The following is a 12,596-nucleotide window of genomic DNA, read 5'->3' as shown; positions in this document are numbered from 1 at the left end:
ATAAAGGATACATTACCTTATACGAAGATAATGCCTTCGAATATGCCTTTGCGACGCGTGCCGTAATAATATTTATTACAATGCAATATTTGTGTAAATTGCCTCTCAACAGCGCTTTTGTAAACAATTTTTTTGAAAATTATTTTTATATTATTAACAATGTTTTAATTTGCTAATAGTCGTGCTATATTGTGCTCTAGAAACAGATCTAGATCATTATATTATCATTACATAGCATAAAACACAGTCGTTTACCGCTATCTGTCCCTATGTAGGTATGCTTAGATCTTTTGGCGGATGATTTGAGGATATCGATTGATGATTTGATGATATCGGATTTGAGGCGGATTTTTTCAATAGACTGATTCATTAGGAAGTATATTATAGGTGTGTATAATACATACACAATATAGTAGAGAAACACGGATAATTTTAAAGGTTTTAAAGTAATGACGTAAATAAACACATTTTTAGTATATTAAGGATGCATTCGATTCTGATAATGGAATGAACGTCACCTCTAACAGATGGAGGAAAGCCATTGTCCAAAAGTAGGACTTTTGCAAGCTGTTTTTATACAGTATTATAATTTATAAAGTAAAATAAGGAAGCTGAAAGTCTGTAAATGTCCCATAGTTGGGCATTGGTCTCCTCTCCACGCTGCTACAATGCGACCTGGTGAACGGACACACATGTGAAAGAATTTCATTGAAATTAGTCGCATACAGGTTTCCTCACGATGTTTTCCATAGCATCCATCAAATCATCTATACATACAATAAAATCGTAACTGACAGACCGTACATAAAAATATTTGAGAAAAAATTTAAAATACTAATTCTATTTATCTAAAATAATTGCCTATTCCACTTAACTGATTACATATTTATTTACTTTTACTTTCACAGTTTCGATAGCAACTTCATCGAGTTACAAAACGACATATTTTCGAATAAATAGTTAATACTTTCGACTATTTTAGTTCTGGTGATGATGTTATGTCAATGTGAGTTCAAAGTATATTTATAATAGGTCGGGGAAAAAGTTTCTTCGTATTTTATATGAAAATTCAAAAAGTTTTTTTTATAGTTTATTTACATTTGACTAAAGTATGTAGGTGCCATTTTGTTCCATAACTTTTTGCCATCTTGTTGGGAGTGACATGATCCCATTGCTGTAAAAATGTTGGGGCTTCTGATCGAAAAACTGCGACAAGTGGTTTTGGCAGTCCTCTCGTGATGTTAACCTGACACTGCCTAAGGAATTCAGCAGAGACCGAAACAGATGAAAATCTGAAGGTGCAAGGTCAGGACTATACGGCGGATGCATTAATACCTCCCAGCCAAACTCTCGTAATTTTTGTTGAGTGGCTAAAGATGTGTGAGGTCTAGCGTTGTCATGGTGAAAAACCACACCCCTTCTGTTGATCAATTCTGGCCGCTTTCTCTCAATTTCTTGCTTCAATCTCATCAATTGTTCGCAATAAAGTTCTGAATCGATGGTCCTGCCGGGCGGTAACAGCTCATAATGAATGATGCCCTTCCAATCCCACCATACACACAGCATTACCTTGTTGCGAGTTAATCCGGGTTTTGCCTCAGTCTGTGAAGCTTGACCGGCCTTTGACCACGATCTTTTTCGCACGTTCTTGTCGTATGTGATCCACTTTTCATAACCAGTTATCAGCTTCTTCAAAAGTGGTTCGGTTTCATTACGTCGCAATAAAGAATCACAAATGAGTACACGGTTCATTAGGTTTCTTTCAGTGAGTTCATGAGGCACCCATATATCGAGCCATTTTGTGTACCCAGCTTTATTCAAATGAGTCAAAACCGTTTTATGGTCAATTACCAGTTCTTCAGCTACATCGTATCTACTAATATGTCGATCTTGCTCCACTTTTTCAAAAATGGCATCAATTTTGTCCGTAACAGGGTGACCAGAGCGAGATGCATCTTTGATATCAAAATTTCCGGCTTGAAAACGCTTAAAATTGCAATATATGAACTTGTAATAAAATTCCTTTGGCTATACCATTTGTATCTGGCTGGTTTTGGTATCATGAAAAATTTTTAATTTTAAAGTAGGCACTTCCAAATTCAAATTAGGAATTTGTGTGATTTTCATTTGTTTTTGTTGTTTTTAAAATGAGTGAATCTAAAGAAGAAATTCGATACATTTTAAAATTTTACTATAAAAAAGGTAAACATGCAACTCAAGCCGCGAAAAAAATTTGTGATTTTTATGGACCTAATGCATTATCTGTGAGAGTAGCGCAAGTTTGGTTTAAGCGTTTTCAAGCCGGAAACTTTGATATCAAAGATGCATCTCGCTCTGGTCGCCCTGTTAAGGACAAAATTGTTGCAACTTCAGATTTTCATCTGTTTCGGTCTCTGCAGAATTCCTTAGGCAGTGTCAGGTTAACATCACGAGAGGACTGCCAAAACCACTTGTTGCAGTTTTTCGATCAGAAGCCCCAAAATTTTTACAGCAATGGGATCATGTCACTACCAACAAGATGGCAAAAAGTTATGGAACAAAATGGCACCTACATACTTTAGTCAAATGTAAATAAACTATAAAAAAACTTTTTGAATTTTCATATAAAATACGAAGAAACTTTTTCCCCAACCTATTATATTATCCTGGTGTTGGAATCAGTTATAACAGAGCTATACATTTATTTTACAAATTAGAGAAGAAAATGATAAGAGCAGTCTCCTTATTTGAGCCTCGTTTTGAGAAGCTTTGCTCAGAAAAGCAAGCACAGACTTTTTATTAGTAGCTTACAAAGTATCTCTATGCAGTTTCCTTCTCATATCACGCTTTTTTGGTTTTTCCTGATAACTTATTACGGTTAGAACTAGGGCATTTCGCCAAGAAATAGAGTGCAATTCTATCCTACATTCTTAAAGGTGTCACAGGAAAAATGACTTTGGGCTGTAGATTATGTATGTATGATAAGCCGATTTCGAATAAATCCAGCCCGCACTGGAGCAGCGTGTTGGAATATACTTCAAAACTTTTCCTCAAAAGGGAGAGGTAGCCTTAGCCCGGCAGTGGGAAATTTACAGGCTTCTAATGATGTGATATTGGAGAGATGTAATTGGTAAATGCATGATATATTATAGTGCAATCATAGATAGACTTTTTATACATTACTTAGCGTTACTAACTTGATCTTGAAATAAATAAATTTACTTTTAGGTTAAGTCATACAAAGAAGATTTCTTGTTGTTGTCGATGTAATTACAAGCGTAGCTTCTAACGTTTTAAAAGCGGTCATAAAAAATCAACCAGAATGAAAACAGATAGGAATAAATAATTGATGTTAAAAATAGATCCGTTCCAAGAATAAATTTAATGTCATTTCTATTTGCGTATTTTGTTTCATCCTTTGATCGATAGATGGCGGTGTGTCTTTTCAATTTAACATTATGTTTTTATTTATGTTATAGATTGGCGGACGAGCATATGGGCCACCTGATAGTAAGTGGTCACCATCACCCGTAGACAATGACGCTGTAAGAAATATTAACTATTCCTTACATCGACAATGCGCCACCAACCTAAGGAACTAAGATGTTATGTCCCTTGTGCCTGTAGTTACACTGGCTCACTCACCCTTCAAACCGGAACACAACAATACTGCGTACTGTTGTTTGGCGGTAGAATAACTGATGAGTGGGTGGTATCTAACCAGACGGGCTTGCACAAAGCCCTACCACCAAGTGATGTGCTCTAAATGGGAAATTTAACAGTCTGTTATTATTACACGGCTTAGATAAGGCCTCCTCTCCACTTTGTTTTAACTTGAGGTGTATAACTTGACCCACCAGGCTGTTCCAGTGCGTGATTCTCTTTAACGCCGAGCAAGAGATAATTACATATGAAGCACATGATTTCTGTATTTTTTTCAATCGCTTGCTTGGAGTTGAAATCCGAACTATTATTTAAGATTCACGTCCTCCTCCTTGTCAAAAAATTCAAAAATAATATGGTTTTTCACGATTTTAGCGGCACCGGTGTGTACCTTAGCGCTGTTAACTTCCATAAATTCTTAATTATTTTTATTTATTCAATGTAATGTTTGAACTCGAGGCCAGAATCTCCTACCTAATAGCGGAACGGCATGGCTTCGCTCAAGTGGACATAAGATTATTAAAAAAAAAGTTTATCTTTTTTTAAACCGAATTTTTTCATCAGTTTTTATTTATTAAATAACATATTAAATCTTAAGGAAGAGAGGTTTTACTGTGTATGACTTATTTAAATTCGTAATATCCATTAAATTGAATAGTCGATTTGAACAATTCAAAATATACTCTACATGAATTGAAACAGAAATTGGATTTATAAAAGGATACTAAAAATAATTATCAGGATGACGTCATCCATATCTCCTCGCTGCTCCATCACAGCTCAGGTGGCGAGGAGACTCGGCGATATGTAACAATAATATAATTTGCTACGCGATAATTGACCACGATGTACAGTCGGGGTAAGAAAACCTACATCACCTTAAGATCTATTTTCGTGTGCTCAGTGTGAGCGATAATCTGATTTGCCGATCGAGGATGACATATTGCGTCGTGATGATTTGATGTTTAGATTCAAAAGGTACTAAGAGCTTAAGACTTGATAAAGGAATGAATTTGAAAACTGACGAAGGTTTTCTTACTCTGACTGTACTAATCAACAGTATTTATAGTGCACATAAATGTCACTAGTTATCGCTAACGGCTAATTCGTGTTTTAAGGTGTTGTTTGTCATGTGTCAGGCAAATTTGACCTTTGTCATTTCTTGGAGTCCAAGTTTGCTTGTCATCAAATTCGGTTCAGCGGTTTAGTCGTGAAAGAACGATAGAAACAGAGTTATTTTCACATTTACAATATTATAAATAATACACGCTTAATATATTTAAGTCAAATGTTTATTGTACTTTTATTAATATATCGAATTTGATTCGAAATGGCACAGCTCAAACCCAGACAAGCACCAAGAATTTTCATGTGCTTAATTTGTGTTTATAATTCTTTTCGTTCTCGGTGACACACACATAGTAAGGAAACCTGCATGTGTTTGGTTTAAGCGAAATTCTGCCACAAATGAAGCAAACTGCACTGGAATAACGAGGTGGTATATGCCCCTAACCTTCTCAAAAAGGGAGAGGAGGCATCAGCTCAGTAATAGAAAATTTAGAGGCTGTGTATGTTTTGCGTTAAAATCCGTTGCTTTAGTTTAAGCGTACAGACGGAAGCGACTTTGTTTTATATTAATGTTATGCAAAGCGAGAACAGCTAACTTTTTCCTATCTTTGACGACCTCCAAGGTCGAGTGGTGTGTACACCTGTTTTCATGGGTACGCCACTTTGAGGTCCCGGGTTCGATTCCTGGCCGAGTCGATGTAGATTACCATTAGTTTTCTACGTTGTCTTGGGTCTGAGTGTTTGTGGTACCGTCGTTACTTCTGATTTCCATAACACAAGTGCTTCAGCTACTTACATTGGGATCAGAGTAATGTATGTGATGTTGTCTCATATTTATATTTATTTATTTATTATCTATTTGTCATTAAGAATTATATCGAAAAGTTGGCAGAATCAAAGGTATGTTTTGCACTTACCGTCATTACGAAACAGCGATATTGCGAAACGTAAAATCAAGAAAGTCAACGAAATCGTTCAAAGTAATGTACCGTTTATTTTCTTTACAAAAAACTGGAAAATCTCTAAAGAAATATATACGTGGAAATGCTTAGATACTAAATTGAACGTCCCTTTACGATATTATTAAATAACATTTAAATAGATTTCAAAGAAAATTAATTTTATTACTTTATATAATGTGAAATGCGAATAAGGCTGCGGTTTGGGATCTTGGGTACATTTTTTCTTTAACGTCACTTGTCCGATTTCACGTCTCGTCTTTAAGAACTTAACTAGACTTTAATTAGAATGTACGATTTTAACTATTTCAAACATATTTACTTTACTCTGTGCATTTATCCGAACCCGTCTGGGCGGTTGTACACTTATTTAACGGTCAAATACCAGTACTCCGTATTGTTATATCACATCATCATAATCATCACGATGATGATGTGATATTGTGATACTTTTGGTTGTTTTTACTGAAAATAAAATAAAATCATTAAATTTAACACATACGTATATATATTCATAGATAGACAAGATAACATACATGTCTGTAAAAGTTTATTTATTGATAACTAGCGACCCGGTCCGGCTTTGCTCAAGTGCAAAGCTAATACTAAATGTTCTACAAAATTTGCTTATTTACGACATCACATTAGAAACTTCTATAATTATCAGTGTTTCATTCCTATATTGTCCATGTATTATACACAAAAACCTTCCTCTCGAATCAGTATATTAAAAAAAAACGTCATCAATATCCGTTGCGTAGTTTTAAAGATTTAAGCATACATAGGGACAAAGAAAACTACTTTGTTTTTTACTATGTGTAACTAAATTTTTCTACGCTAGTGGCCCGCCGGGGCTTCGCACGGATGGGTATAAGTTATTTTTTTAAATATTTTTACCTTTTATTTATATTTTTTTGTTCGCTTTTTTCCGACACGTTTAGCAATTGTCGTTCTATTTCAAGTTCTTTTTTCTTTTTATGATATAGGTGGCGGACGAGCATATGGGCCACCTGATGGTAAGTGGTCACCATCACCCATAGACCATGAAGCTGTAAGAAATATTAACTATTCCTTACATCGTCAATGCGCCACCAACCTTGGGAACAAAGATGTTATGTCCCTTTTGTCTGTAGTTACACTGGCTCACTCACCCTTCAAACCGGAACACAACAATACTGTGTACTGTTATTTGGCGGTAGAATAACTAATGAGTAGGTGGTACCTACCCAGACGGGCTTGCACAAAGTCCTACCACCAAGTATTGACACAAAACTATAATAAATTATATACTTAAACCTTCCTTATTAATCCCTCTGTCTATTAGTGAAAACAGCATGAAAATCTGTTCAGTAGTTTTGAAATTCATCGCGAACATACAGACAGATGCCAGGGGACTTTGTTTTATGATTATATGTAGTGATCGTATAAAAAATAACTAAAACAATAATATCAAGATAATTTGAGTTGCTCTTAAAAAAATTCAGAAATAATTCTTGAAATCTTGTCTCGGCGCTGTTTGCAGTTCCCTCTGGCGGAGTTCGGTACACATTGAACGTCAACACAAGGCACCGTCTTACACCGTCATTAGAAAACTCCTAAGAGGATCCTTCCGATCTTTCTAAACATGCGTGAATTATGTTTTAATTTGTATGTCGCACAAAACATTTTCCTTGGTGCTATATACAGGCCCGTCTGAGTAGACCCACCCACTCTTCAGATATTTTATTACCAAAGTAGTATTCAGTATTGCTGTGTGCTAGTTTGAAGGGTGAGTGGGCCACAAGGGAAGTAATATCTTAGTAACCAAAGTTGGTGGCTATTCTTTTATACAGCATTACTGTCTTTGGTCGGTGGTCACTAACTATCGGATGGCCTTTTTGCCCGACTGCCTGTTTGTCATACAAGAAAAAAGGATTTTTATATAAGAATTATAGGCGAGTGTTCGTCTTGCTCTAAACATCGGCCTTAGAGTATAAAATGTTAAAAAAGCATTTGAAAATGGAGCAAAAAAAGTGCTCTCATTTTAATGAATCATTATTGAAGTATTACCAAAAATAAGCTTCATTTTGCACAACCTGGAATTTTTATTCGATTTTGTTCTTTCAATATATGTAGTGTCCAGATACAAGTACCTTTTGTTTCATAATCCCTGATACCCTGGTGTGCCAGGATGAACATCTTTCTTTCGAGGTGTGAGCCTCGAGGCAAGCTATGAATACTCGTAGAAATTCTCAGAAGATAAGCGTAGAAACGAAATCATCACCTACCCTGTATGAGGAGGCCTCTTCATTGCTTTCCTATATAACCTCGATCTTTAAGATGTCAGATACCTATGGAAGGTGTGTGCATATATAAAGCGATAAGATTGAAGACCCTCAAATTCAAGCACATTTATGCCCAATTATAGCTTCGGCCGAAACTCGGTCAGAAACACTAGGTAATTTGTGGTACCACTTTATAAATGACAATTTAACAAAACCTTCTCATTAGTTTATCGATAAGTTCACAATTCAAAACTATATTCGTCATATGAAAAATAAATATGGCGAAAATATATCGTAAATTTACGTCAGTTTTATTTCGAGTCGGTGTGAGCGCGGGTCGGACGCGTATTGTCGGATATAACAAAGATAGATAAATAATCTATATCTATTCGTATAGACAAATGCTTTGCTAACAAAACATTTCGACGTTTCTTAATGATTTAACGCTATGATATTTACAGGATTTGAAGATTTATTAAGAATATTATCCGGTCTGGATTCCTTGTAGAAACTCGCCGTCCGATTTCGCCACATAAACTATTATCGTTCAAGCGTGAATACAAACCACCCTTAACCAAAAAAGGTTGTGTACTTTTGTACTTCAGTGAGAAGTTTTACTTCTTCGACGTAATTAAAAATACTTTTTAATTGCAAATATATATAATAATCTATTCCAATCATAACAGGAAAAATGTCAAATAAACAATTAAATTGTTTGTTTAATGGCTTTTAGTTTTGCCGGCAGGGCACAGATTATTTCGCCAATGTCACGTAGGATGGAGAAGACACGAATGAGATTGATCGGTACGGTTGAGACATTAAACTCAATTGAATTTTAAAGCCAAGAATAGTAGTATTAATTTCCTTGTTAATCAACAACTCAAACATTAAGAGTTAATAATAGGATAATAAAAATAGTTGTTAGTATTCAAAACTATATATGTAATAAAATATGAAACTAAATTGGACTATTTACAACTTAATTTTACTAAATTTGATATATTTACATAAGATTGAACAAAATGGACTAAACACAAACGTCAACAAACATTCAACATTTATAGGGCGAGGGACTTTAGGAGGGAGGATGTCATAAATGGGACGAAGAAGTCAAATAAACAACATTTTATAGAGCTTGATTTATTTATGATTTTCACTATGGATTTTTTTGGACAAAAAAATGTCGTTTTGAATGCGACGAAACTGTTATCGTCATTTTGGGAGTAAAATGAGTGGAAATTAGTATCTAAGTGTAATAGTGTTGTATTATAAATAAAATATAGTGCACGGTGTATATGAGTTACTAGAAAATCGCATGAAATACGTTTATCTTAGTTATCTTTTATTGGAATAGCCTGTAGTTGTGCCTTTGACGACTAACTAATAGTATATTTAACTACCTGCCACCTGAGGATTTGAACGTGTTTTGTTGGTCGTCAAGTTTTAGGCATAAAATAAAAATAAGTCCATTCCTCGGATTTCAAGCTTGCTTCGTAGCAAATTTCATCAAATTCCGTTCAGTGATTTAGCCGTGTAACTGACAGATAAAATGTAAAAATAATAAAACTTACTCATATGTATTAGTAATGATGACAAGTCCATGGGGGGAGGGCTTTGTAGTAATAAATAATACTTAAATCAATGTGTAGTGTCATTATCACTAATCAAGAAAGGACTTATGCATGTAAACGCATCTGAGCAACGTAGAAATAAGAAAAAAAAAAACAAAAGAAAAATCAAAAATATTTATTTATTAAAAAAACAAAACATTCAATTATTTATAAATCAATAAGTTTTTATGAAATTGACTAAATCAAGTTAAAAAGAAGCGAGTATTTTATCATTCAAAATGAGACACGTTTATAGTATGACACAACTTAGATGTAGCATCGGCAAAATTCGTAAAACCGATCACATCCGAATTGAGTACGTTATCCTAAATTATCAATATTTATTTCTTATGTGGATATGATCTTTGTACAAACTTAATAACTTGTAATATCACATGACCTAATATATTCGTCAATTTGACACGTCGATTTACATGCATTTGTTTTCTGGGGTTGAACTGACGCGAGAATCTATAGCGACGAATAGCGTCGAATGGCGCGATAGGGAGTTATTTCTATTGGTTGTGTAAATCGGCAGTAATCGGTTTTATTGGATTTGCCGATGCTAGATCTAAGTTGAGTCGTACTAAACATAAATAAACCTAAGGCAGGTTTTATTGAGACACTGTAAACGTATCTAGTTAGTCGATATTTTATTCTCAAGGCTAATTAATCAGTCTCCTTACTCTATTTCCATTGTTAAAAAAAACACAAAATTACAAAACACAACATAATCTTAAAATAAAAAAATAAAAATTAGCTAATAGAGTCATTCGTTGGCCCATTTTTCGGCTTATTGGTGGAAATATTCAAGATTGAATTTGGATGGGCCTGCGACGATGTCTTTGAAGGATCCGGCGTCACCAATATAACTGGCATAACTGTGACGCCACTGATATCTGTGAAGGTACAATATATTTAAAATAAGCAACTGTTGCAATTTTTTAGGCCTTTAATCGAAAGGCGCTGCAACGTGATGACGTGATTTTTGCAGGGAACAAGAATAAATGTCTCGTAATGAATATAAAATAATGAGGCAAACTTGAGGTTTAATTAAAAAGATAGAAACGATACTATGATTTTACTAAATCAAATGTTAAAGATGGTCCGTTGTAAACCATAATTCTTTATCAAACATTACAAAATAGATTATCCACAAAATCTCAACTGTTCAGAACATCCTTCGACAATTTCAAGGCCATCAGACATTAACGAACATGTTTAGTAATCATACTTCAGTAATACCGTTTTAATCAAAATAAAATCGAATTCAAACACTTCTTACTTATTGAGATGGCCCAGTGGTTAGAACGCGTGCAACTTAACCGATGATTGCGGGTTCTAACCCAGGCAAGCACCACTATATATATCTGCTTAATTGTGTTTATAATTCATCTTGTGCTCGGCGGTGAAGGAAAACATCGTGAGGAAACCTGCATGTGTCTAATTTCATCGAAATTCTGCCACGTGGTGGAATACGTTCCAAGCCCTCTCCTTAATGGAAGAGGAGGCCTTATCTCAGCAGTGGGAAATTTACAGGCTGTTACTTTACTTAGTAGTAAGAAGTGTTTAAATACGATTTTATGTTTTGAAGTATAGTTAGTTCTCCTAGATTTAAGAACATGTTTTAATAAATATATTCAGTAAAAATTCTATGCTAATTGTAGTGAGAGTTCAAAATACTCATATTGAATCAAAACACATACTCTATTTCTAATAGTAATTCAACCACATTTGAACCATCATATAATTCCGTCTGATGTTAAGCCATCACCACCATCCATAAACAGAGGCGCTGTGAGAAATATTAACCATACTCTGTATAGCCAACGTTCTACCAACCTTGGGAACTAAGATGTTATGTTGCTTGTGCCTATACGCTGACTTGTTTCGACAGGAAAATTAAATTTAGTAATAGGTCAATTAAAAATTTTAACAAAGAATGAGGTAGGAGGAATGAGGATCATGTTGTGAGGAAGGTCTTGAGTATCTTGATGGATAAAGAGGTAGGGGACCAAAGAAACGATGGATGGAATGTATGAAAAACGATATGGTTAGAAAGAATGTTACTTGTGAGATGATATCCGACAGAGAAGTATGAAAGGGGACTTGGTGGTAGTGCTTTGTGCAAGCCCGTCTGGGTAGGTACCACCCACTGATCAGATATTCTTCCGCCCAATAACAGTACTCAGTATTGTTGTGTTCCGGTTTGAAGGGTGAGTGAGCCAGTGTAACTGTAGGCATTTATGGTGACGCATTGACGATGTAAAGAATAGTTTATATTTCTTACAGCGTCATTGTCTATGGGTGATTGTGACCACTTACCATCAGGTGGTCCATATGCTCGTCTGCCAACCTATAGCATAAAAAAATACTGCGCCAACCACAAGTAAATTGGGATAAGGGCAGGAGGATGATGATGAAACCAAGTTAAAATTTAATAGAGAGAAGGAGATATCGAAAATTGAAACGCTGGAATCATTTCGTCAATAATCATTTAATTATCAAGAAATGTCACAGAAAATATAAATGGTTTCTAAATTTATATTCTTCAAATAAAATTTGAACATGATGTGTAGATTTTTTTATACAAGATGAAATCTGTGGACTAGTGTTAAAATGGCCGATGTCAGTTATCCTCACATTTTACTGATGAGGAAGGAACAGTTGCCAAATGTTTTATATAAATTCTTTATTTCATAATTGTCGTAAGTGGTTGCTTTTTGATTTCATTAGGTGTTAGGTAGAAAAGTACGCCTGTTCTTCCTTAAAGTTAAATCTGCCTTCATACCAAAATTCCATCAAAATCGGTTTTGCTTTTTGGTCGTGAAGGAGTAACAAACAAACAGTCACTTTGCGTTAATTTGCGTTGCGTATATTATCAATGCTAAAATGCTGTTTTAGCTCTAATATACATATAAATAATGATGAAAATGATTTGGCAAATGGCAAAGTATGGTTTACCCTTTGACCGGCTTTACTTTTAGCACCAATCCACATAATTCCAATCAAACACTAATTACACTTAACAAACTAAACAGTTAAATAATTCA

General features: G+C 34.7%; 1 protein-coding gene across 1 annotated transcript in view; it reads right to left on the bottom strand.

The window, feature by feature from the left end:
* Positions 1–9,748: 9,748 nt before the first annotated feature.
* Positions 9,749–12,596, bottom strand: part of LOC124541013 — a 31,014-nt gene continuing 28,166 nt past the window's right edge. The window contains exon 17 of the mRNA XM_047118787.1: positions 9,749–10,442. Within this exon, the coding sequence (XP_046974743.1) occupies positions 10,300–10,442 (143 nt within the window). The 3' untranslated portion in view covers positions 9,749–10,299. The remainder of the gene's footprint in view (positions 10,443–12,596) is intronic.

The sequence above is a fragment of the Vanessa cardui genome, chromosome 27, assembly GCF_905220365.1.
Source record: "Vanessa cardui chromosome 27, ilVanCard2.1, whole genome shotgun sequence".
NCBI classification, from domain to species: domain Eukaryota; kingdom Metazoa; phylum Arthropoda; class Insecta; order Lepidoptera; family Nymphalidae; genus Vanessa; species Vanessa cardui.
The sequence above is the reverse complement of the archived record's forward strand: the minus strand, read 5'-3'. Positions and strand labels throughout refer to the sequence as shown.